This window comes from Anarrhichthys ocellatus, unplaced genomic scaffold (genome assembly GCF_004355925.1).
Source record: "Anarrhichthys ocellatus isolate YVR2014 unplaced genomic scaffold, GSC_Weel_1.0 scaffold128, whole genome shotgun sequence".
NCBI classification, from domain to species: domain Eukaryota; kingdom Metazoa; phylum Chordata; class Actinopteri; order Perciformes; family Anarhichadidae; genus Anarrhichthys; species Anarrhichthys ocellatus.
This window is the reverse complement of record NW_022280158.1, coordinates 391453-418335: the sequence shown is the minus strand read 5'-3', so window position 1 is coordinate 418335 and position 26883 is coordinate 391453. Positions and strand designations below refer to the sequence as shown.

General features: G+C 43.1%; 1 protein-coding gene across 2 annotated transcripts in view; it reads left to right on the top strand.

Moving 5' to 3' along the window:
* Nucleotides 1-23033, top strand: part of basp1 (brain abundant, membrane attached signal protein 1) — a 41830-nt gene extending 18797 nt beyond the window's left edge. The window contains exons 1-2 of one of the 2 annotated variants that reach the window (XM_031877171.1): nucleotides 1095-12397; nucleotides 19894-23033. In XM_031877171.1, coding sequence (XP_031733031.1) covers nucleotides 19910-20572 — 663 coding nt within the window. In that variant the 5' untranslated portion in view covers nucleotides 1095-12397; nucleotides 19894-19909 and the 3' untranslated portion in view covers nucleotides 20573-23033. Of the gene's footprint in view, nucleotides 1-1094; nucleotides 12398-19893 lie in introns of those variants that run through there. The other variant, XM_031877170.1, reaches the window with a different exon arrangement.
* Nucleotides 23034-26883: the final 3850 nt, after the last annotated feature.

The following is a 26883-nucleotide window of genomic DNA, read 5'->3' as shown; positions in this document are numbered from 1 at the left end:
TTTGACCTATCTCGTTAGGGGCCGTTCACAAGTTCATTTTTTGTGGCATCAAACAATTTTTTGTTAATGTAGACGAGTGGAAGGCGCGCTTAAAAGCGAAAGCAACGCCGTTGCGGTGTGGAAGCGTCATCAAGCGCATATTTTTCATGGTGCTACTGCTGCACCACATGTCAAGTTAACGTCAAGTTCATTTTTGAAAAGACACTATGCATGGAACGAGCGTACATTGACACGCCGTCCCTGACACGTCCAACACTGACACTGAAGCGTTACAGTTTGAAGTGTAGGGCCATCGCCTCGGTATTCAACCAGTTTGGAGTGAGAGTGTGTTGACATAAACGCTTTGGCCGTCAACATCAGCTATCTTCTGTTTACTGAACTCTGTTGTTGTTGTTGTAGCTGGACTGTGCAAGGACATTTGCTTCAGTAACCTCTGAAGCAAAAAAGCTATCAGCCTTCTTTGCTCTCCTGTCAGCTTTCCTCTACAACCGTGATTGAAAACTACCTCATGTAGAAGAAAAAGCAACAATACAAGAACTAGAAAAGGCAAAACTTTCCTCAGAAAATGTTTGTGTGCTCAGTGACTTTGAGTTCTGCCTTTGTGCTTTCTATTCGCAATGTTAAGCTGGAATGTTGCTACAATATAACCATATACTCTTTATAATAAGTAGACGTAGTCATCGTAACATCACCCATTGGTTTGTGGACTGCCGTTTTCAAGCCTCAAGTTCAGCATTTTTGCCACCACCATCTTGGATTTTGGCCGTCGCCATCTTGTTGTTTTGTAACCAGTGAACAGGAAGTGATCATATATGGACTGAGGAGGAGTGACGTAGAGATGGCGTATACGTCTCTGGTAGAGACCTGTCAATCACCGTGTAGCCCCGCCCTAAAGCATCCCCTGCTTTATGGTCTGTTTGACTCTAAATGGACCATAATGTAGTAAATGAACATCATGCTGTATTGAAGAAGACTTGAAACTAGAGATTGAGACCATAAACTCATGTTTACAATGTTTACTGAGGAAATAAATCAAGAGAGAAGTAGAGTCATTTTCTCATAGACTTCTACACAACCAGAGGAGTCGCCCCCTGATGGTCAGTAGAGAGAATGCAGCTTTAACACATGAAGCATCGGCTTCACTTTTCAGAACTGGAGGTTGCAGCCTGAATATAACTAAGGCATTGCCAGGTTGCTACTTAGGTTGTTACTCTGAGGAATATAAGAGCAAGGTTTGCAACAAACAATGAAAATACAGTAATAAAAGATTACGCAACAAAACCTCCTGTGAGCCTTTTTGATCATCTCAAAAACAACACTCCTCTTCTTATCACTCCCCAAACATAATATTAATGATTTACGTATTTATTTATAGTTTGATCCAGTAGAAAACTCCTAAAATAAAAGAAACCTACAATCCAATTTAGGGATTTGTTTTTCCTCATGGAGAACGCTCACTTGAACTAATTCAATCTAATGACTGTTTCCAGGAGGAAATCTTGTGTCTCATGTGGACATGCTCCGCTCTCTATCCCCAGAGACACAGAGTGGTTTCCCAGAGGATGAGAGTCCTCTGAGGAATTTGCTGCTATTTCTCTTCCCCCTTTTCTTTAAAGTCAACTCAGGACAACATATAAATACAGTATCAGAAGGTTATTTATCGCTTTCTTATCTGAAAACCCATCCAGACTCAGAGAGTGCTCCACAGAGTTGTTTCAGCTTCATATCCAGAGGTTGTGACGGTTTTCAGACTTTCTGCTTTTGAAACCAAAGCCGTCCTATCAGGTTCATCAAGTTCATGACAAGCCGGACAGGAAAAAAACACAACAGTTATGGAAATCCACTGGGTCACGTCCAGAGTAAACGCTGGAAATCACATAAACCAAACAAGAAAGCAAACTGAGACGACGGCTCGGCGGCTTCTTCTTCTTCTTCTTCTTCTTCTTCTTCTTCTACAAATTAAACTCTTTGTGTTTGTTTAAAGCTTGAAGTTTGTATGTGCAGGACAATGGGGCTGACAGCCAACATCCACAAACACCATGCATTGTTACAGTTTACAGCCTCTTAAACATTTGCCCTCAAGTGACTTCAGAAGAGAAGAAGTTTTTCCACTGTGACTCATTTTTCTTACATATATATCTTTTCCTGCTTTTTCCATACAAGCAGTTCTTTGAAGCGACGCCAGCCTCACCTTGAGACACAGTTTCATCGTTACATCTAAAGCTACAGGTCTTATGCAGACTTCCCTGCAGCTCAGTGTGACGGGTGTCTTATCTTTGGAAAACTCCCGATGAGAATTTAAATTGAACTTCTGTCAGTTTAAGCGAGGCCCGGCCACTGAGAACTCCTTTGTAATGATGGAAAGTAAGTAAGAGAACTTACAAAGCCTTTCATATAAAGGTTATTTTGGTTTTCTATAAAGAGAGAAACTTTTCAACCCTTTCATACGGACTCTTTTCTGTCTTTTACTTCATAGTCCCATGAAGTAAACAGGAGTGTTTTATTGCCAAAGTGCTGCCGCTTTGACCTCTGCTTCTGGTTTCTGTTGTGCTGCTGATGGACCGTCCTCATCGAGCCTCATCGAGCCTCATCGAGCTGCTGGATTTTAAAGGGCATCAACTAAAAAGCCTGAAATGTAGAAGGTGGTGCTGATTTGTCGAGGCCACGACGTGACATTTACCAGGTGACATGGAAGCAGGACCCGCTCTGCTGACGGGCCGACCCATTAAAACCTCTTCAGAGACAAAGAGAGGACGAGGAGATACGGGGTTACAGACTGCAAAGAATCTGTTATCCACAAATACTGAGGAGGGCTGCAGTCATGTAAACGGATCGGGGAGATTGTTCCGCTTCATTTAAACGGTGATAGCAGATGAGAAGTGTGTCAGACCACAAGTTCAGTCCTGTTACTATCATAAGGGAGGTGGAGCTGCTACAGAGGCACTATTTATAATCAGAGAGCTTCTTCTTTGCCTTCTTTCTGATTTTCCATTTAACTTTTACAAGTCTGTGGCTCACAGGCTCACAGGCGGCCATGTTTCTTCTCTTAAAAGCCTCAGGAATCTCAAACGTTATTCAAAGTCACATAAATAGGGAATTTGTTTGGGACTGTTTTCAGCCACGGATTAATACACAGATTGAAGATTAATCTTCATTCCTTCACCACAACAAAGACAACCAGACGAGGAAGAAGTAATTATTTCTGCTCGCCTTGTACCAGTTTTGTTCGTTATGCATTGAAGACGTAGTTTTATGTAGCACCCGTTTAACATGTTTTTATTGCTGACACTGATTTCTCTGTATCAAATGTAATAATATGTGAAACAGGAAGAATATACAGCCAGATGAATGTTGGCTTCGTACTGATTCTACAAACCATGGATACCTTAAATGTTGACGTTTCTAAACCAAAAAAGTTTCCTGAACAAGTTTCATATTCAGCCTTTTACAAAACACACAATGACACGTGGTTAACGTCAAAGGATTGGTTAGGTTGAGGCAACAAATGTAATGTCATCATTCCTCTGGTTTGTCTTATAAGACAGGTACATTTTTTGCATTTCTTTGTCCGTTATCATCATCCAGATCTATATCTGAAGGAGTGTAATGATTTAGTCTTTTTATTTACGCTTGCTGATAAACTGCAGCTTTATGATTTGTTGTTTGGTGGAAGCGATCTAACGGGCTACTGCGTGACCTTATTTTTGGGGCTGACAGCTTACTTGTCACCGTCTGAACCGCAGTGACAGAGTGAACACCACCCATCTGGTGCCGCAGGCAGTTAAAAACAAACACCAAATATGGTCCAAGCCCTGGGCTTGTGCTGCTGACGGAGAGAGGCCGGGAAGAAGAAGAGTCCTTGACTTACGGTCATGAGCTGGATCATTTCAGCTGGCGTTCTCTGCTCAGCTTCCCAAAAACACAGAGCACCCAGTCTGTGGAAGTTCACTCACTGGATAAGAAACCAGGCCACAGGTCACAAGTCTCTGCTCCACAAACAGCCCCACAAAAAGAGGACTCAAACTATTCGGCTCGTCCGGCTCATCCGTGCGTCCGGCGAGGGTCTAGCGGAGCATATTCCACTTCGCATGTTTCCTCATAAACAAGTGCTGACTCATGGAGCGGCCTGTAGCTGTGGGTTGTCAGCAGGTTTAGCATCAGGACACATAAACTCTCCCTCCTGCAGGGGAAGTCAAGAGTCCCGTGAATCAGATCGCTCTGCATTTCTCAATTGTTTCTGGGGATGTTCTTGTTTTTGTCTAATGTCTAAACTACATTAATGCCGCTGCTGCGTCTCCGCTGCTGCGTCTCCGCTGCTGCGTCTCCGCTGATAATTTAAGCGGCGCTATCGCTTTAAATGTGAATGTTTGGATGAGTTTACACTTTGTGACGAAGGGCCCCTTCTTGTTTTCTTTATAGCAACCTTGAGGCTGACTGATGGCTGTGTGTGTGTGTGTGTGTGTGTGTGTGTGTGTGTGTGTGTGTGTGTGAGAGCACTGGAAAGTGCTTGAACTGCTAGATGGTAATCACCTCCTTACTGCAACAAGACACACAGGTTTGTACTTCTATACATGTGAGGGCCCTCATGGCATGATGCATTCTGGGTCTTCTTCTCTTCCTCCATCTTTGCTCCGAGGTTATTCATGGCCGGTAGAACCCCTTGGAGTGTAAGAGGGTTCTTGGTGGAACCCCCTGGGTGGTTTCTTTTTAGCACCCGTAGAATGTTCTGGATACATCCTTCCTTCTGGGTGGAACTTTTTAAAGATGGTTCTAGTTCTACTCCCCCCCTCCGGAAAGGGTTCCAAGTAGAACCTTTATAAAAAGGTTTACCGGGAAGCAAAAAGGGTTCTCCTATGAGGACAAGCCAAAGAATCCTTTACGGTTCTGGTGAGCACCTTTATTTCTGTCCATTATCTCTCTTGTGAGGTTTCATTTGTATTGAGAGTCGGTTTTCAGGTGTGAAGTTCAGCTCCGTTCTGCTTTTGTTCACTGGGTGCGTTGATCAGATGATGGACAGTCCTTCCTCTAGCTTCTCTACACTCACTGTTCAAATATTTAGGAAGGTGAGGTCACTGTATTCCCTCGTACTCTTCACATAACTGTGAGAACGCTCAACAACAGTCACAGTACAAATAACTCCGGCCTCCAGCAACTGAAGTTTCCAGCTCTCCTGCTCTACTGGATTTTGAAGCCTTTATTTTGTGGCTTCAGGGAGCTTCGCTGTCATCTTATCATTCACAGACAGAAAGGACACATTTGAGCAGAGTTGAGGTGGGACGAGACGGACGAGAGACCCCCCCAATCATCACGATGTTTAGGCCTAAATACCGTCTGAATCAAACAGCACTTCTCAGAACCACCGCTGACAGACAGACATTAATCCTCCTTTGCATTGACTGTGTTTATTATGTTTATGGTTCTGGCCGGCTGACAAACAGCTTTCCTATCAGGCCACGCAGGACATGGCTGCCGGCCAAACGGCGGCCCTTTATTGCATTAAATTAAATCAGACCACATCAGCTGAGAGGATGGCCGTAAAGTTGGCTGCACTTGAACTGTGAGTCCGCGTATGTACGTGCAGGTTAACGCTCGTCTCGGGGATACTGAGCCGCAAACCTCGTTGCCGAAACCGCAAATTAAACGTTTATCTGGCAACATGTACTTTAAGGTGGGTTGTGAGTGGTTCATTGCTGCTCCCGCCTTCCCGGTGCGTGATATGCGGTCTTTATACTTCTTTGTTCATGAAGTATATCAGCGTTGTGAAACATTTGCTGTTTATGTTCTCACACGGTCACTGGTTTTGTAATTCTGCAGAACGTTAGGCCTTAATATGATCTAAACTTCAGCTGGTAAAAAGATGCATCACTGGGAAATGTGGCATGAAGCGCTTCCTCTAAACCGTACAATGTAAATGCTCTTCTTCAGTGAGCAAATATGAAGAATGATTTATGGATATGTGTCTCAGATAAAGAGGAAGCCTCATGACCTGTGCTCCATCTGCATAAAACACATATTTACCTTCTGAAGTTGACGTTTGTCCAAAGAGCTCTCCCGTGTCGCCTTGTCTTATCTTTTCATTGCTCTGTACGGGTGTTCGTGCTCTCACGATGGTGTTTGCTTTAACTGTTGAGGTGTAGAGCTGGAACTTGTCATGTAGTTTGACAAATGTGCAGTCTGGAACCTGGTTCATGACAAAAATCATGGAGCACAATGCAAATCTGAGGGAGAGAGAATCTAACAGACGACATCTTCACTTTCTCTTCTGGCCCACTGATTAGAACAGATTGGATTTTAAGTTAGTTTCAATCCTTATTTGTCGAAAAGACTTAAAGTGTGAAGTTGCTGTGACCCAGAAATCAGATGAGTGGATGACTTGTTGAGACATTGTTACTAAATGACCATCCAAGAGCAGATTTTGTGCTCTAAATCGGGACGTGGAAGTTGTTTAATGCTTATTCAGTGTGTATTTAATCTGTGTGCACTCAGACCTGCAGCGCAGTAAGTCTGTGATTTGTTCTTAATAAACTTCACCATCTCCCAGTGCGGTCGTTCCCTTTTACGACTCATGGAAGGTTTGGTCCTTAATTGCTCTTGTACACTTAATTCAGAGAGAGGTTTTGCATTATCTCTGTCTGTCTTCATTTCATACTTGGTTGTGAGGTTTTATGGTTCTGCAGCGTTCACTTGTGTTGCTGTTCTGCACGGTCTCGTACACCAAAGGGAAAGTGCATTCAAATGAGAACAACCTGTGAAGCAGTGATCACTTTTACAGGTTTCATGAAAGAGTTTGTTTAGAAATGCAAATTAATCAATATCCTATCAAATATGCGCTGATCTGCATTAATGTCCAGATCATAAATCTGAACATCAGATGAATCATTTGGACATATTAGAGTCAAAGCTTTTTACAGAGCGGATTTTGAATATCTCTTTCTATCACTACATAAATCAGAAAATACTGTCGACAGCCATAAAATAAATCTATTTTCATCATGTTTTTATGAATAAAATGTTGTATAAATGAGTCTGTGAATGCTGTGTGATCAGACCCCTCTGTGTTAACCTTTGGCTCATACTGCAGGTTGTGACGAAGCGGGAACATAAAAGAACCAAGCATGCTTCTAGTTTCTTCTTGTTAAAGTGCTTTAAAGATAAACTCAGGACCGACTCTTCAAACCGAGCCTTGCTACACACTTCCACGCTCGCTCTGCTGAAGCGGCTCTATTTCTACTCTTTGCAATCAGCATGATGTGGGTCAGGTGTGAGGAGCTGGAACAAGCACACACACCTGAGCTCTTTACCTGAAATCACAAAGCTTCAGAGACCAAAGGTTTGCATGAGCCCTGCTCACATGTTTTATATGGATACGGATTAATGGATCAGCTTCAGAGCTTCTGCATCATCCATCAGGAAAGTATTTATAGTTTTAACTGCGGCTTCATTTGTGGTGTTCAAGCAATTCACAAAAAACACTGAAGTCATTACGTCACTCGCATGTTCCTGAGGGCGTGTTGAAGATATATGGCTGACTTTACTGATATATCATTAAAGTCTACAGTTGACTCTGTGGATTTGTTCAGTATTTTATCTTCATAAATCAGACTTTAAAGTTGCGCTGATCTCTGATGTTGGGTTGCACCAACAAGGACTCGTTTTTAAACAATGTAGCATTTAGTTAAGGAGCAGAGTCCTGCAGAACGAGTCCAAAACCCTTTGAAATGAATAAGCATGTGTTTTGATTCATTGACTGACATAATTTTATGTTATAGAAACATTTTGTGTAAAATCCTCATCATTCAGAACAACCCTCTGAAAATCATAATTATAACGACAGAACAATTGTTCTCTTCTGAATGAACCGCACATTCACGTCCTGTAGGTAACCAGCTGACGTGATCAGTTACATCAGCTGCTGCTGATTGTAGAGCAGTGCATTGTGGGTATTCTGCTGAAGTTCTGATGGCACCTGTTCGATCACTGAACGGCGCCTGAAAGTGTGACCTGGATGTGTCAGACAACAACAAACTCTTTTTCACGTTCTACAGCAGGAACGAGGCCAGAGGCTTCGCTCGGTTCCACAATGAATCACGATGGAATGACGACGTATCGCAGGCTGGAGAGCAGAGAGAACCAATGTTCTCCGTTACCACGTCAACAGCTCTTACAATCAACAAAAGACGAGATGACGGAAACTTCAGAAACACAAAGTTGACCTTGTTAATTCATCAGACGGGCTTTATTTTCAGCTCTGATGTGTTTACTTTTAGTCTTTTTCAGAGACAGTTTCCAACGAATTATGGAGTTTTTCACAGATGGAATTTTACACCTTTTCTAGCTATTCATGAAACACACAAATTAATGTTAAATGTCTGAGCTCTTGAATGTCTTAAGAGCTCAGATTATTTAGACGCATTCGACATAGTTTCCACTTCGCCTGGATCTACGGAAAAATATTCAGCTTCTCATTATGACTTTTCTTTGTCATAATGAGAAGTCCTCAATTATTATCATGCTTTGTTTTCTTGTTTTCTTGGTGCATCATCATCATGGTGTGTTTTAGTTAAACATGGTTTGTGCAGAAGGTATTCAGTCAAAAACTTGAATAATTGCAATAATCAAAAAGAATAATAACCTGTTTCCCAGGTCAAGAATAAACTTTCTCTCTCATTGATAAAATAGTTTTGGTCCAGAAATCGACAGAAGCTGGACAAGCGAAGCGTCTGTGGTGAGTGACTCTCGCATCCAGACGAACTTCCGCCTGCTTTGCAGACATGGAGGTCACGTGAGCGTCTTGCGGATTGTTTTGCAGAGTGAAATGCCACTGAATCCACAGAGGAGGATGTAATCCGCTTCACTTCCCTGTTTTGTTTTGTCTGCCGCCGGTTTCCTCCGCAGCCAATGAAAGCGCTCGGAGAGATTTTGTGTTCAGTAGAAGAAGCGTCTCAAAGCGCCTCTTCAGCTTTCATCTCTGCTGAGTGCGTCCTCTGACTCGTAAGCAGCAGCTGAACACACAGCGGCTTCTGTCGGTCGCACCGCGTCCGATCAATAACCATTTCTAGCCCAGGAGTCCCTCAAACTCTGTCAATCTGAGGATTGATCCTCTAAACACCCGTGTGTGTGTGTGTGTGTGTTTATTTATGCCTCTGAATGTGTGTTTACCATTAGCTTGAGTGTGTGTGTGTGTGTGTGTGTGTGTGTGTGTGTGTGTGTGTGTGTGTGTGTGTGTCCGTCCTGAGGCCAGAATAAGTAGTGGGCAGTCTGTGCACTCTGGGTAATTAGACGGCTCTCCAGAACAAAGCGATGACTTTGTTTGGATCCCTTCCCTTCCTACATTTTGACCATTTTTAGCATAGCAGCTAAGTCGATGCACCTTTTTAGTTCTTTCTTTCCATTTTCTGTGGGATGGATTCTAATAGCGTTGGTGAACCCTTAACCTCTCATGTTGCGCCATCTTCAGGTCTGATAACATTCCCATCAGCCTTGGCTCTACTTTTTGTGTTTTAGGGCTCTGAGCAGGTGTTGGCATGCTAACATGCTAAACCTAGATAGTGCACATGGTAAACAGTTTACCTGCTAAAAGTCACCGCATAAACACGGTCATGTGTGTTGGCATGCTGATGTAACCTTTTAGCACCGTTGTGCTGTCGGCTCTTAGACTGATAACATGAGTTAAACAAACGATAATCATTGGGTAGTGTGATCACAGATTCATTCACTAAAATCAGACAATCAACATGTGGTGGGACATCTATCTCAGTCTATACGATATTCAGAGCATTAATATAGCAGCAAACAAGCATTTGCTGTAAATATAAAGAGCAGTAATGTGTACCTGAGCAGTTAATGAAGTCTCTCTCGCTCTGCGTGTTTTGTAATCCGAGTTTCTCTGTGCTTCTTTTGTATAGCCGGTGTTAGCGTGCAACACTGGTTAGCTCACGGCCGCTGCTCTGCTGCTCTGATATGGCGGTAACAGCTGATCACTTAGCCCAGTATCATGGTAGTTTGTGAAGTAGTCATGAAATGCAATCTATTGGTTGTGTGTACACGGACAGGAATTGTCTTTTCCGTGTCGCTCAGAATGAAAATAATGCCAATGGAAAGTCAATAAGGATCCTTATTCATGGTGGAGACATGAATTAAATGCATCCACGTGACTAAGCAACAGTCAGAGCTACTGACGTAGTTTATAATATCCAAAAATACAACTATTGGTGGACGGTGGGGAGGTGGATGATTCCAACAAACTGGACTTTCAACCAGAAGACCGCTGTTCGACACCACGTTGTGGTTTTATGGTCGTGGTTTTGTTGCCTAAAGTCAATTTTTGTTTTTTACGCAGTGTCGCAAAAGAAAGAAAAGTTGTTCCGAGGGACACGACAAAAAACAGACAACTCGTGTCCCTGCACACAAAACCAATAGGTTGCATTTCGTGACCATTTCACAAACTGCCATGAGACCGTGTCGGATAGCGCCGTTCAGACAGACAGTGCCCACCCTCCGGTTCCCCCACAGGTTAACACAGTTAACTCTGTCAGCGCTGTTGTCATTTTCTGCACTGTTAGCGTCGTTGGCTGCTAGCTGTCGGCATGCTGAGAGCCGCGTGGAGGCACTCTCCTGATCATAGATGTGCTCTGAATTTTGAATTTAACAGCTTTAACTTGATATCACTTCATTTGCTTTAATTAATATTAATAAATTATTATTTTGGTAATTAAAACCGGTGGAAAGGTAGAATTGTACCGTTTGCAACAGAAATGTAGGGCTTCATGCGAAACATAAATTCTACATGTAGCAGCTGTAAACATGTTGATTCTCCTGTTTAATGTCATTAGATTTTTATTTTAAAAGGTACGATGTACATTAATCAACATTCAAACAAATGTAAGAGTGGTAGTGGAGTTAGCTGAAAAGGCATTTTTTTCTGTGGACTGAACGTGTTTACTGTTGGACAGAAATAGCTGCAGCCGGCGGCCATGCTGCGAGCTGTGACACAGGGGACCATGTGCTGACTTCATCTGACGGTACACTTTGAGCCTGCTACTGTATCCTGAAATCCACTCGCAGCGCTACGTTTTCAGGCTGGAATACAAGTGCAGAGTGTGTGGTGGGAGTGGAAAGAGAAGAGAATGCTTTTGCATCATCTCTGGCTGTGATGTCGTGAGGCTTGCCAGCGGTTGGTAGAGCTACGTTTTAAAATGGGAACATTAGAACGTCACTTTGTGAGAGTTTCACCTCCTGAAAACATCGTCATGGACTCAAATCTGTCGCTTCAGCTAGTTGAATATTTGAATTCGGCCTTCGCTGACTGTGAGCTCTGAACTCCCAGCATCCTTTGCTCCTCGCTGTTTCTTCCAACTCAGTGCAGTTTGTGTGTGTGTGTGTGTGTGTGTGTGTGAGTGATTGGGCCAAATTTTCTGCTCCAGTTTTGCAGCCTGTCCACTCAGCCTGCTGCACTTTGGTGAAACAGACTCATCTTAAATCAGCCAGCTGGATGGCAGCAGCAGGAAGTGTTCAGGCCTGCGTTATGAGTGATGGCATTGCAGAAATGTCAGTTTTCCTTCACATGCCAGCGGGCTGAGATGTTTTCAACATATTATTACATTTATTTGTGTAGCAATGTTTCAACATACCTTAAATTGACTAAACAACAGCACAGGGAGTTTTGTACTGAACTGTTCTTCGGTGGACAACAGTCGGTGCTTCCTGTCTCGTCACAGTGAGGTTTGGTGCTTATACACAAACCAAAATCTAAAAAATGAAACCTTGGTGAACAAAATTGTCAGTAACTCCCCACAAAGTGTCTATCAGGCTAGCTGTTTCCCGCATGCTTTCAGTATTTATGCTAAGCTAGGCTAACAACATCCTAAATTCTGCTCAAAACAATATTTTAATGACAGAAATGGGATGGATATCAATCTTTGCGTCTAACTCTTGCAATATATTTTCTTTCTTTTCCATTTGTTAAAACACAAAATCCACAAGTGCTTTTTTGTATAATTTGCATAATGGAATCACTCAATAGCTCGTTTGTAATGATAAATTAGTTTAGCTGTGACAAGGATGTGCAGAGTAATAACATCAGAGCATGACTGCATCGCAGGGTTGCTGTAAAACAAATTAGACAAGGGGTTGTTTTGTTTGTTCAGGTATTAGTTCAGATATAATACATTGAAACATGCATAAACACAGATATTTATGTCACAGAACATGTAAATGTGCACATTTATTTGGGTTTTCTGCAGGTATGCATGCTTTAAAACCTGAAAGAAACGCATCTAAGGGAAGCTCTGCGGTCGTGCTGCTCATCTGAAGAGCTGCTGTGTCGTTCAGGTGAAGAACTGAGAGTCAGAGAGCTGCAGCAGCTGAACGAGCTGGTTGTTTAGTGGCTGTAGATCAGGTCAGTAACACTGTGATGAGGCAGAACTGATTTAAAATGGAGGTCAGGGTGACACGGGAGGGGGAGGTGGGTTGTAGCCTCAGGCTGCATTCAGAATGGGACATCTCTGCCAGCGTCCCTCCAAAACCATGTTTCTCCCCAAATGTCATCTTTTAGGAACAGTGCTGCTAATGCCAAGTCATGCATTTTCGATTCATTGTCCTTCCAGCCAGGTTTATTTTTATAGGTCAGTATCACATGTACTTCCCCCTCGGTTCAGTTTGTTCCCCACAGAAAGAAATCCAAGTGTAACCAAAAGGCATCAATGAAACCAGGTGAGAACGCTCACTCAGCTCAGTTCAGCCCAGAAGAAAAAATCAAAACCAAATCCCTCAAGATGTTTGACACACTTGGACGACATATTTATGGGCTCTTCAAAAATGTCAGATGCCGTGGATTTGAGAACCATGTGCCAGAGAGCTAAAGAGGTGGAATACATTGGCCGAACCTGGGAACCCACCGGATATCGTCTGGTGATGATTTCAACTTTTATTGGTTTAAAATGAACTTGTAACTGGCTAGTTGTAAAACAATCCGTCTCTGAACTCCAGCTCTAGTCTCGCATCTCAGGTTGCCAGTTGGACTGTGAACAATGAGCAGCGCATGGAAAAGGAAGTCCTTTCCCGGATATCCGCTGGCTGCACCGGAACCCCGGATATAAAGCCCTTTACCCCCAGAGACCTATCCGTCGTCAGACCGATGGCCGATGGGTTCTGAGATTGGGCATCTACAGGCTATGACCTCGTCACTCCCCAGGAGGACAGTCCAATGAAGTCACTGCAAATCTCTTTCCAGGACAGCAGAAAAATGGTGGCTTGTTTTGTTGCTCCTTTGCAGCCAGTGTGGTCATTCTCTCTGTAGCCTTACTCACGTGGTCATGATCTGAAGATGGTTCTGCATTTTTTTTGTGCACACTTCAAAATAAGCTCTAAAGGCATTTCCTGCAGTAAAAACCTGCTCCTGGACTTCTTTGTTTGTGTGGAGGGGAAATAAGCTTCTCATGACCGAATGTCCTGAACCCAAACTGTAGTTAGTGCTCCTGCAGCTCCTCCTGCTGTCAAGTCAATTTTCCAATGGAAGGGGAGTGAGAGCGTCCTAGCAGGACGGGGAGTCGGGCAGTGACAGCTTTAACCTTTAACGTGTCATCTTGGATGGCAGGAACACAGAACCTGCAGGCCGGGCTCACCACTGCTCAGGGAGCCAGGGATTTACTAGGACCCCTGGACCTCCTGGAGACCTCCATCTGCCTGACCAGAGAACCAGGAGAAAAGGATTATTACTGAGAGAAAGCTGAGATCATACGTTGACAGAGACGAATACAATATCTGGGCACTTTTTACACAGACCTTTTTAATCATGACAAAACCAATGAGTAAGAGAGAGGCCACTTTAATGGAGCAAAATATCTGTCTCTTTATCAGTGTAGTCCTCCATTTTATTCACCAGCTAATTGGTATGTTCTGTCTGCTGTTTGCGGTTGAGCAGGTAGTGTACTGAGAGTTTATCGTAGCTTATTTATTTAACAGAACAGCTGTTGCTGGAAATGACAGATGAGAGCGCTGTGCGGGTCGTTAAATGTTCCCAAATGAAGCGAGCTTTCACAAATAGTCATATGACCCATTGTTATTATGATCCATTGTTATTATGAATATATTTTTGCAGCTTTACTCACTTAAAAATCCTGACGGCATCATCATGGAAGCGTAACGCCCACCCTCAGGTTCCACCTCAGGGTAACACTGTTGCAGTTGTTTGCACTGTTAGCTGCAAGCCACCGACTCAGCCATGTTGAGACGTTTGGAGGCAATAGGTACGCTATGACTTTTGTGTTGAGCACCTTTAAGAAAGGAGAGGATCCTGTGAAGAGCAACGATGGTGACAGTGAATCCTCAGACTGTGAGAGAGAGAGAGAGAGAGATATTAATTTAGACGTGCCAAAGAAAATACAGCACGAGGCAGATCGGCTGCAGAGGAGGGAGGAGAAGCAATTTAAAGGATTTAAAGGACGAGAGTAGAGACACGGAGAGGAGGGGAGGCCGGAGTGAGGAAGGAGGAATTACTGCAGAGAGAAGACAGCGCGAGGCGGAGAGACGGTTGAAAGAGAGCTGAGCAGTGTGTCGGTGTGTGGGCGAGTGGGACTCATGACGCGCCAGAGAAAGTGAGACTTTGAGAAAGAAATCTGACAAGAACTCATCCATCTGTTCCTTCAGGGAGCTTTGCTCATCTTATATCGCTTTTCCCCCCATTTCGGGGGAAAAGACTCACCAGACACAAATTTGATCGTCGATTAATAACGTTGTACAAATACTTCTTCACTGGACGCCACTGTTGAGTGATCAATCATGTGATTCGTTAACTCAGCAGCTTGTGGGGTTGAGGGATTGGAGAGTCGGTGGTTGAGGGAGGCAACTGCTGAACACAGTGGAAAGAAGTGGTGTTAATCTTGTGCATGTTCACTCTCAGGGAAAATACATGGACCTGAGAAAGATTTCACTGAGGTCTTTAAAGATTGCATTTAAAAAACAGGGTGAGTGCAGATCGTTTAGGAGTCTTGGTAGTGACTAAACCTCAAATGATTAGGGAACTCGTTAAATTGCAAGAAGTCTTCCCTCAAATGGGAGCATGTCAATGTTCCCTCAGCTTTATGTTCCCTGAATCTTATGGTTCCTCAATGGTATGTTTCCTCAGTCCTATGTTCTCTCAATCCTGTTTCCTTAACCCTATGTTCCCCTCAGTCCTATGTTCTCTCAATCCTATGTTCCCACAATCCTGTTTCTTCAACTTCATCTTCCCTCAGCCATTTGTTCCCTACGCCCTATAAATCCTATGTTCCCTGTGTTTTTAACATGGGGCTGAGGGAACATTGGGCCTAATTTGCATGGGGGAAAAGTAGAGGTGCTTGAGGAACTTGGGTTAAAGGAACAAAAGGCTGACCCCCACAAAATCACAGAACAGGTAAAAATAAGTTTTCTAGGTTAACATTGTTCATGGTTAAAATAAACCAATGTTAGCTGTTGGTTGGAGATGAAAACCCTCTTAAATTGAACCCTGAAAAGAGGTCCAACGGTGTTTGTGCAGGGCCAGAAATAAAAGGACAAATGTGAGAATGGCGGGTGGATTTTCTTTTTTTTTTTAACAAAATAAGAGATTTCCAAATAGCACAGCAGCCTAGGTCGGGGAACGAGAACAGATTTCACAGTGATTGAGATCAGGGATTTACACGGTTAGAAGATTAGCTTTTTACTGCCGTCACAATGAAACTGTGTCTAAAAGGATTGAGACACTTGATTCCAAATCCTAACGGGTACGTTTGAAAGGTCAAGAAATCCATTTAACTTCATTAATGTAAAGATGAAGTGATAGGAACGATGTCTGTGGGTGTTACGGGACATCTCCTCATCTCCTCGTGGTTTTTCCTCAAGTCGTCTCATTAAGGAATTTAACACGTTCAACTCATTTTAAGACCCTTTTCCACCTAATTTTCCGACACTCTGGGTGGATAAACCTGTGTTCTGCCTGGGCACTGGTGCCATTGTTCTTATGAAGTGATGCTGGAAGTCCACAGCTGGCTGATCAGACTCCCTTTTGTGCTTCCCTGACTGCAGTTTGCAGGTCAAATTAAGTCTTTTGTGCGACCCAGAACATTTCCTCCAGGTTGTCTCGGCCCTGCCCCAGCTCTTCAAACACTGAAACCACACGCCCGGCAGCGAGAAAGCATGCCTTTGGTTGAAAGGAAGCCATTGTCTGCTCAGATGATTGTGAGTCATTGTACTGGCAGCGCAAGCCAGGAGTCAAATGGTGTGATGTAGCAGAGAGACCTCCATTGTGGCCCGTATAAAGCTGCGGCAGGAACGGCGGCCCTGGCAGATTCCGACCGTTGGACGTTCGGAGGGACTTTTGCATGAATAGTGGAGTAATTCAGTCGGCGGCGTCGAGGCGATTAACATTTTGAGTGGATTCACCGCCGGCTCTGTCCCATCCTCAGGGCGACTCTGTGAGTAGCCAGCAGGACGTCTCTGGGTGGTCGGCTTTGTTTGGGAGGAAAAGGTCACGTCTGCTGTCAGAGACGTGACAGATTTCAAATTAACAGATTGAACAAATAGATGTTTGTGTCGACCACATTAATGAGGAAGAATCGCAAGTTTTTTTTAAAATCACCACATTTGAAAAGATGATTTTGAGAGATTCTGATTAATGGCAAAGAGGCCAATTTATAATATTTTGCACATTTCAAAATGCCATGCATACTAGTAGAATAATCATGTTTGTTTAACCGGAGACCGGAGTTATTTTTATTGCTCATACCTTCATAACTAATTCCATGGACAACAGAAAAAATACATTTAACATTCATCTCGATTTGACATTCGTCAGCAGGACGTGGCATGTGCTTTATAAATTGCATAATACAAGTAAAATGGGAAAATACATGGAACGATTTAGAATAACTGAAGTAACCACTAAATGTTACAGTTAACACGTGTTTCAAGTTTAGATTTAGGGTTCATATGGACAGAAATAATCATATTTGGTCCCATTTGAAGACAGTTAAAACTATATAAGAAATATATATTGGGAATAAGTTGTTTTTTTCCCAATATGTAGAAGTGTAGAGATGGTTTTTTGGTTTAGATCCAAGAAAATTTGGATCAATGCACAATTTTAAAAGGGATTTCGGAACACGGTGAGGCCCTTTGGAACATCCTCACTATTTCCTCATGAACTGCTGCACATAGTTGCACATGTATCCAGATGATTGTCTGTCACTTCGAGCCTTTAGATGCAGCTTCAGATATAAAAACTCTAAATGTGAGGACTGTGTTTTGAGATAAAGTGTGCGCCTCTTTCTAGTCATGAATCTAAGATTGTTGCTTTTTTCAGTGACAGTAAATAAACACTTAAAGTATTTCCTTGTCAGAATACTGTCATGGATGGAAAACAGATCTTTAGATTTCAGGCTGTTCTTTTTCTCCAGTAAATGCAGAAGTTTGGAGATTCAGAGGCAGGATTTAAAACATGCACAGCACTTTTATTCTGGCTCTTCCTAATGAGCAGAATAAACTGCCAAGTTGTTTTTGGCATTTTTACGCATCAACATACAGACTTCATATTTCAAACAACAAACGGTTCCGTTCTTCAGTTTCTGCTCCTAATAAGCCTGATTTGTTGTGGTGTTGGAGTCCTCTCCCCCACCGAGCAGACAGATGGTGAAATCCATGGTGTGTGTGTGTGTGTGTGTGTGTGGCCTGCCCCCATACAGTGCTATTTGCAATGACTGTCTCCCTACAGCTCTTAATCACATGAAATGGAGTCATTTTACACGTAGCACTACAGATCCCAGGATTTCGTCAAGTTGGCAAAATAAAATACCATGTTCTACATGTTTCATACTTTCTGCAGCCGTTTGGCAACACATTGTCAATCCCAGCTCGTCAAAAACTGAAGGCTGGTCAATTTCCGCTTGTTACATGAATACAGTCTTTTCAAAATCTGTCTTCACAGAAACTCTGTTAGGTTTCGGCAACAAAACTACTTCGTTAGGTTTAGGAAACGTTCGTGGTTTGGGTTAAAATACCAACAGAAGTGACGTTACTGAAGTACGCAAGTTACCTGACGGATGAAACGTTGACTTCTTGTTTCACACGGGGAACAGACAGCGGCCTCCTTGATGAAAACATGCTGTTTGTCGGACCCATCCGTCTCCCCACCCACCAGCAGTGTGTGCTTTCACGGTCTTTATACTTCCTCGTTCACTGTTACGTGGATAACATACAAAATTATTTCGTGGGACATCTACGAATTACAGCGCATTCTGTTTCTGTTTCCCTTGTTCACAGGAAACATTACACAGTTTGTGCTCGCATACAGTCTCTTTGTACATAAAATAAGTAGGCTACGTTTATTATGTGAGTTACGTAAGTTACGTAACAGGATTACAGTCACACTTTAGGTGACATGGACAGCGGTCTCCTAGGTGAAAGTCCTGTGTTGGTTTGACCCATCAATCCATCCACGTTTCAAACACATGCTAAAGGGCATCTCCCTGCGGCGGTATCAGTCTCCCTGCGTCGGTATCAGTCTCCATGCGTCGGTATCAGTCTCCCTGCGTCGGTATCAGTCTCCATGCGGCGGTATCAGTCTCCCTGGCGCACTGAACCAGCTACGGTGATTTGACAAGTTGGGAGTAAGAACGGGTTGTTGGCGACTGCTGCTGGCTTTGTCGTGTTATTCTTAATTACTTAAAGAAATAATCTCAAAGCTTTTCATTATAATAAATGTCTGTTTAGTCACCACATATTTCTAGATGAGGTGACACCGTGGTGACTGAGCCTATGACCCACTGAAGCCTTTGCATGTGCAGTATCACCAACTGGGTTTCTCACTAACCTGAGTAAATTATATAACAAACTTCTTCAAGCCGAACCTCAGTGGTATAAATTTGGGCAGATAGTTTTGGTTTTTATTTGCCGAGGTTTAGAGACATTTTAATTTACATCTCGGAGACCAATGCTGCTGTTTAAGAAATACATATTTACACTGTTACACTGCAAAATGGTTAAATAGGTTTATCAGGGAATGTAATTTTCCCTGGATTAGGTTCACTGGTAACGTTTGTTCCACAAGTAGCTCCAATGCAGAAGTAGCATGTAGAAAGTATTAAACTGTATTACCTCCATCTCTGGAAAGGTGTGAACGCAATCAGCCAGCTACAGCAGTCATTAAGGGAATCAAACAAATCGATGTGATAGGTTGTCTCAGTAACAGATATTTTAATTTCCTCCTGCTCTTGGCAGTCAGCCTTCCTAATGAAAAGTTCTTAATGTGAGAGGTGAAGAAGGAGAAAGTGCTGAGCGTCTCCAGGAGAATGAAGGATGAACATCAGACAGATTCAGACTACTCTTCCTGTTTCGATTCGGTTTTCTTCTCCGTAGCGTTTGAGCTCTTCATGTTTGAATAAGCTCTGAGAGAGGAAACCTCCTGCTGGGAGGTTCTCTGAGGACCATGTGCTTCACTTTGAGAGAAAAATGCAATATGGGAGATGTTCCATGAATGCATGGCTGTTGCATAAGACTTCTATGAGCTTCTTCTTCTTGCTCTCTTCCTTTATGAAAGCTTATGCACGGCTGTCAGATTCTGCACTTTCTGTCTCTGAACAGAAAAGTATGTACGCTGGTGCAATAAATTCATTTATTAAATCTCAGAGAGAGACTCCTCTTCATCAACAAACATCTTCAGAAGAAGAGCATTGCTCAAAACATCACTGTCATTTGTGGTGATGTTTCATTTATTTCTGTCAGGAGCTTCCAATTAAATCAAGACTTATTGTTTTGCAGTTGTTGCTCACTTTTGAACATTTGTTTTTTGTAGAATGTGCTAGCTTCTTATAGTACTTCATCAAAGTAAATGATTCTGTTTCTATAATACTAAAAGACATTTATCTTTCCCTTTTGTTGCAGAGGCCAGAGATCCAAAATGGGAGGCAAGCTCAGCAAAAAGAAGAAGGGATACAACGTAAACGATGACAAGGCCAAAGACAAGGATGCCAAAGCGGAGGGGGCCTCTGCTGAGGAGAGCGAAGCACCAAAAGACAACAAAGACGAGGCCCCGGCTGCGACCGACGCTAAGGAGGTAGCGAACGACACGGCGGCCAAGGAGGCGCCGGCAGCAGATGCTGCAGCGCCAAAGGAGGATGAAAAGAACACCACTCCCGCCGCCAAGGAGCCCGAGAAACCTGCCGCCAACGCCGAGCCGAAAACAGAGGCGCCCAAGAGCGCGGAGCCCGCCAAGGCCGAGGAGAAACCAGCGGCCCCCGCCCCGGCCAAAGAATCGGCCCCTGCCGCAAAGGAGCCCGAGGCGAAGGCCGCGGCCCCTGCCCCGGCGGCTGAGAGTAAAGATGAGGCCGACGCCAGAAAGACTGAGGCCCCCGCGGCACCAGCAGCCAAAGCCGAGGCGGCCTCCGCTGACCCCAAGCCCACAGAGGCGGCGCCAGCGGCACCGGCGGCCCAAGCGGCTCCCGCACCGGCAAAGGAGGCCGCCGCAGCCCCTAGTTCAACACCAGCCGCCGAGCCTCCCGCCAAGGAGGCGAACGCCACAGAGGCACCAAGCAAGGATCAAACCGTAGCAGTTCAAGATTAATGGACAGCTTCTTTTCGGAAATGAAAAAATAAAGTACCTAACTCAACGACGATGAAGATAAAAAAAGATGAAATTAACTAGCCCGCCCATATTATGATAATAATAATAATAATTGTAATGATAATGAATTGTTGATTGAGGAGGACTGGAGCAACCACCTGGAGAAGTTTCCACCGCTGCAGATGATTATTGCTATTATTATTGTTATGTTTTACTCTATTTTTTTCTGCTGTAGTATTTGAACTTTGATACGAGTCTGTGTCGGCCATGTACGCCTCGCCATTCCACATCCATCATCCCTCTCCTTCATACGCCAAGACGTTTGACCTGACTCCCATCTCGGCTCTCAGTAGGCCTGCGTTCAAACATTCACCTGCAGCTCTGTGGATTTCAGAATATCTAAATTTGGGGGACTGAGGGAAGGGTTTGAGAAATCACTTTACCAGCTGGACCTCAATTGAATCTGTCCACTCTTCATGCTCTCGGCCTTGGCCCGGTGCCTCCAGTTTTGTTGTGTTGCTACAGATTTTCCTCTTGGCGGTTAAACGCCACTTTCTCTAGACGGCAACATTTGACCCTTTGTGAGGACTGAGAATGCTCAGGCTTCCTAAGACATTTCGGAGGTTGAACAAAGCAGACTTTGCAGAGCAAAACACATTCTTAGACGTATAAAACAGTCGTAGGAATTTTTTCAGATAACCTTCTAGATTTTGTACTGGAACCCTTAGGTATATTGTAAGTGAACTAAGAGGTTTTTTAACATTTGTAAAACACTTATAAAATCTGAAAAGCCTCGCTGAAATGATCCCCTGAGTGTTCTTAGAAAGTCTGACGGAAATCTCTGATCCTCCAAACAAATCTGATGACAAATTTGAAATTTTGTTTTAGAAGACATATCTACCGCTGACCTGGGTGAGATGAGCTTAACCATCACGCCCTACACTTTGTTTGATCTCGCTTAGAACGCCAAGCTGGTGACGTTAACTGCATCATCGGGAGAAAGTCGGGAGTGAAACCTCTTTTCTGTGATTGTCTTCTGTTTCTGGACTCAATCCTTCAATTACCTGAGTACAAGTACACATACTTGGATATACAGCAAGTCAAAGTCCTACGTTCTACTTAAGTCAAGGATTAGCAGCAAAATGTACTTAAGAAGTGAAAGTATATTGTTAAAGGTTGTTGATATAGTAGACAACGATGGAAATGTTGACATGTGCTAACCACATGTTGCCGCCGTTCTAAAGAGAATCACAAATTTAGAGGAAACCCCCCCCCCAAAAAATTCAAATTAAAGACCCTTCCACCAGTAGATCCCTTTTAAATTGGCATATAGTGTGAAACATCATCAGCAAACAGTGTGTCCTGAAGCAAACCTCACCAGTTTGGTGTCTAAGCAGGTGGAAAGCAGACGAGCTGCTCTGTGAACCCATGTAGCTCTTGAGACTCTCAGTCTGATCCCGTCGAGGTGAAGAGATCAGAGTCATCGCCAACACTACTCGATCTACACCACGCTGTCATTATGGGATGGGAAAGCCTTGCACATGAAACGGGAGCTTTTGATTTTGTCATTTTCACCCCTCATGCATTGTCCTTTACTTTTCAAAAAAATATATATATGACGTATGTGTACATAGATGCAGCGGGGGAAGAAAAAAGGTACTAACATGTTTTACTCATGTAGAGTCAGTATTACTGTCGAACAATACTCACAGCACTCCTGCATTGTCATATTTACTTTAAGTAGTGATAGTGAAGAACAAAGTTTACTATTGTCAAGCTTTAGGATGCTTTTGGAAGCTTTATACAGTTGAGTAATCAGTGAAATGTCGTCTTTTCTTGAGATTAATAGAAAGTCTGTCAGATAAATACATTGGAGTAAAACTTACAAATTCCGCTTATATTGGACTGAACACGAGTGTTTCACAAAGCGAAGGTCTCAGGTACAAGCACCTTCAGATTATAATTAACTTGAGTGCTCGAGTAAATGTGCTTCCCTTGTTTCTACTTTTGCATATATGTAGATTCATACTGCATGTATATATTTATTCATCTCAATCATCCATTTGCCAACTTTTCAGTTCCATCCGACTGACGCACAATGTTTTCCTCCCGGCACCATTCAACCCGTAGCAGAAACAACCACTGGAGGAGCGCTGCGTGTCACTCGGTTCAGTTGTTCTTCCTCTCTTGACTCAGTAAATTGCATGTCCGTGGTTGGGTGAACCTGTAGTCCTGTCTTTTTGGTCAAGTGGAAAAAAAAAAAAAAAATTCTTTCTCAGTCTGCATCCGTGGCAACTACAGTTGATATTTTCATTCCATGTCTCACATCGGCTATCTCCACACCACACGCTCATTCAAGAACAAACAAAAAGAAGATATGGAAATTGATGCATTCAAAATTATATGTACTTGTATAAATGGTGCAACAGTAATAAAATGTAAGAAATTGACTGAAACTCAAGGATTTTGTGCAAGTCAACTTTTTTTCATGCACTCACAAGTTATTGTATAATTGGAGCTTAGAGAATTCCTCTAAGCTCCAAGCCAATCGGTTCCTACACTCTAAGAAATTGGGGATCCAAAAGGCTTCTTCCTGAAGGGCTGAGGTTCTAACAAGATCTATCTGCTCCTGAAGAACCCTTTCTGAAGAAGAGGGCTTTCATGGGTTCTTGTAAGACTAGGGGTTCCATTAAGAACCCTTTCATCCAAAGCATCCTTGTTGGAAGAAAGAGTTCTTCAATGATTGTTGAAAGCATGACTTGAAGGTGAAGATCTTACTAGACCACACTCCGAAAAACTGATTCAGAACCAGGATTGTTGTGGGTTAAGCTGCATCAACCATGGCCCTTTAGGAGCCTCTTGAGGAACCCCAGGTGAGATCTAGTGGAAACCCTTGGAATATAAAAGGGTTCTCGCTAGAACCTGGTGTTTTGGTTCTCGTGGAAACCCTTGGAATAGAACAGTGTTCGCTATAGAACCCTTTGTGTAGTTTTTAGATGAAAACCTTTGGATATAAACGGGGTCTCAGATAAACCCCCTGGGTGGGTTATGGAATAAGCTCCTGGAATATAAAAGGGATCTTGATAGAACCCCCTGGTGGGTTACATAGGATACCCTTGAAATATGAGAGGGTTGTTGGTAGCACTCTCTGGGTGGGTTCTGATGGAAACCCTTAAAAAAAGGGAGGTGAAGAAAGTGGTAGCTCAAGATCTAGACAGTGGTGCCCAAACCAGAGCGAAAATTATGCTACTTCTAAACCGCACCAATACACCACAGTCTCAATGATATCACTCAGTGTGTGTACTTGCTCCTGCATACTTGCAAATGCAATTGGTATTAAAACGGACTGCTAATCATCTATTTCTGAAGTGTGCTTTGCCCTACCTTTACCTCTCGAAAGGGTAAAACCGTTCAGGCTCATCTGTGCAAAGTGCTTCTCAACAGTTGAACACTTGAACCGCCTGCTGGCACAGTTTCAGCAGCACTCAGCCTCGGAGCCATTAATACCAGCAGTTATTTTAGGGTTGTTTTTAGCGTGAGTTGTGGGTTTATTAATCAGCGATGGATTTACTATCCACTGATGGATGGACAGACTGATGGATGAAATTGAGCTATTGTCAAGTTGTTTAAGTCATTTCTCAATGAGGAATAAATGTAAGGAGCTGTTTTAAGTCAATGGAATTGCTGATAAAACAAGCAATTTGAAGACGTCACCTTCGTTTTCGGCCGATAAATCTGCGCATCCTTAGTTTACATTGAAATGATTTGAAAGCCTTTTGCGTCTCATAAGGATGCTAAAAGGTGCCAGATGGTATCAGACGCAGAGGGGCGCCGAGCAAGCAGAGGCACTCGATGAGTTGGGAGTGAGACCGGGTTGAACGGGTATGTCTTTGGGTTCTGGACTCTTGGAAACCACATATTGGACTCTGAGGACTTGTCGTGCCCATTTTACAGACTAAATGATCAATCAATCAATTACAAAAAATGAATTCAAAACACTATGAGAAACAAGCTATCTACAGGCCTTTGTTTCCCATTCATACATGATGCTGGTACTGGTCAGTGTCAGAATCACTGTGTTGTTTGAGCCGACTGGGTTCATACAGATCACACACAGAGCACCTGAAGACCCCCACAAACCGTCTCTGAGGTTGTTGGTGCTACCAATAATTTCACTCCTCGTTATCACATGAAATAGATCAACTTGTCGGGGACATCAGAAAAAGGAGAACGAAGGAGGAACGAAGCCTCGCCAAGAGCGGACGATTGATGTCTTTATCTCTTCCTCTTTCTCGTGCCCCTCCCTCTCTTCGCGGTGAGGGAGGGGCAGTAAATCAAGGACCTAATCTCTCTGCTGTGATTTACGCCTGTTCAAACGCCGTTTCTCACTGAGTAAACCCCCCCGTACCTTTACTCAGACCACAACAAGGCTGGATAAGAAGTGAGGCGGTACAGAAATAGGAACTGGATGGGATGTATCTCATGAACCCAAAACAAGACCTGATTATGTGAAACTCCAGATCAAATGTAATGATAAAGTAATACTGGCCGTTACAGACTAGTTTCCTGGGTAGTTGGACTGGATTATAGTAGTTGTCGGATTATCTACTGGCTGGTCTGATGTTTCAGCAAATAGTTATTGTCTATTTGCCTTCATCAGGTCTTTATTAGCAGGGCAGAAATGTGCCGACACATTTTACTGCTACTTAATAGACTATTTCCATCTGAAATATAAATAAAATGACTTGTGTAGAGAGCACATTGTCACTTGTAGTCGGCAGTGAAAGACTCTTTTTCAGTAAATTCTAACAATATTGAACAAATGTTTGTTGTGTGGGCTGTTTGGAGGCGTGGTCATTGTCCTCATGACGTCCATAGAAAACATGATCCAGTTGGTATCGTGTTTCCTTTAAAAGATATTTGCTTTTGCAAATTAGTAGTATATGAAAGAGATTCCTAGGAGGCAGCGTGGGTTAGTACGACTCGCAGAACGTTCAATACTTTAAAGTTATTGTTGAATAAAAGAGAGATGAACAGGCATTAACTAGTTCATTTCCATAGAGACATGGCGATAAAGAGCAGAACGACAAAGACTCCAGGTAATGTGCTAGATTTCAACTCTAAAAACACGACCACACACACACACACACACACACACACACACATGCTTCCTCTCTCTAACATTCAAACAGCCTGCTGGATATCTGCAGTGATGCGTTCTGACATTTCTATTTTTGTTTTTATTTGAAAACACTTGTAAAGCTCGGTCTGTCTTTCTGTCTGTCAGAAATATTAAAATGCTTAGAAGCAGAAGCTCTGACCTTTAGCACACACACACACACACACACACACACACACTCCCCGTAGTGGTAACTACAGGCTACAGAGCTTCACATCAGCAGGCTTCATGCAGAGACAGAGAACTGGCAGAAGACAGCTGGCGAAAAAAGAAGCAATCGGCAGAATAAATGTTTCTGCAAACCACGAGATATGTTGAATGATGATGCTTACGCATGAAAGTTATGAACTGCACATTTACATAACACCACTTCACCTCTGTAGTTATTTAAACCCAAAACCACGACCTTTACAAAACCTAAGCAGGTAGTTCTGTTGCCCCGATGGCACATTGACCGCCTGAGTTGCTGGACACAGTCAGGACACCTCGCATTGGACCAGCCCGCCTGAAGAGACTCACAGGTCCAGTTATCTCTTTTAAATCACTTCTTAAACTCATTTGTGCGGACTGACTTTTATGTGATTTATGTCTTTTTAGTGCTTTTAATTGTTTTTATTTGTATTTGTATTCATTGTGTTGATATGTGTTTTGCTGTTTTATCTATTGTACTGTTTTATTGTAGTTTAAATCTTATCATAGTGTTGTCTTGCTTTTGTTTGGCATTTTTTCGTTGTATAATCTTGTATCCTGCTTCTGCTTTGCTTCGTCTGTCAGAAGATACGTTGACAGAGCATGCATACAAAGTGTGGGCTTCACACTTTATATGCATGCTTTACTGTAAATAAGAAGTGGACGTCACCCATCGGCATGTGGACTCGGTTTTGAAGCCTCGAGTCACCATCTTGGATTACGGCCGTCGCCATCTTGCCTTTTTGCAACGAGGAATGGAAGTGACCATATTTGGACTGTGGAGGAGTGACTGGTAGCGGCAGAGACCTGTCAATCACAGTAGCCCCGCCCCTAAAGCATCACCTGCTTTATGGTCTGTTTGACTCTAAATGGACCATAATGTACTAAATGAACATCATGCTGTAGTGAAGAAGACTTGAAACTAGAGATTGAGACCATAAAC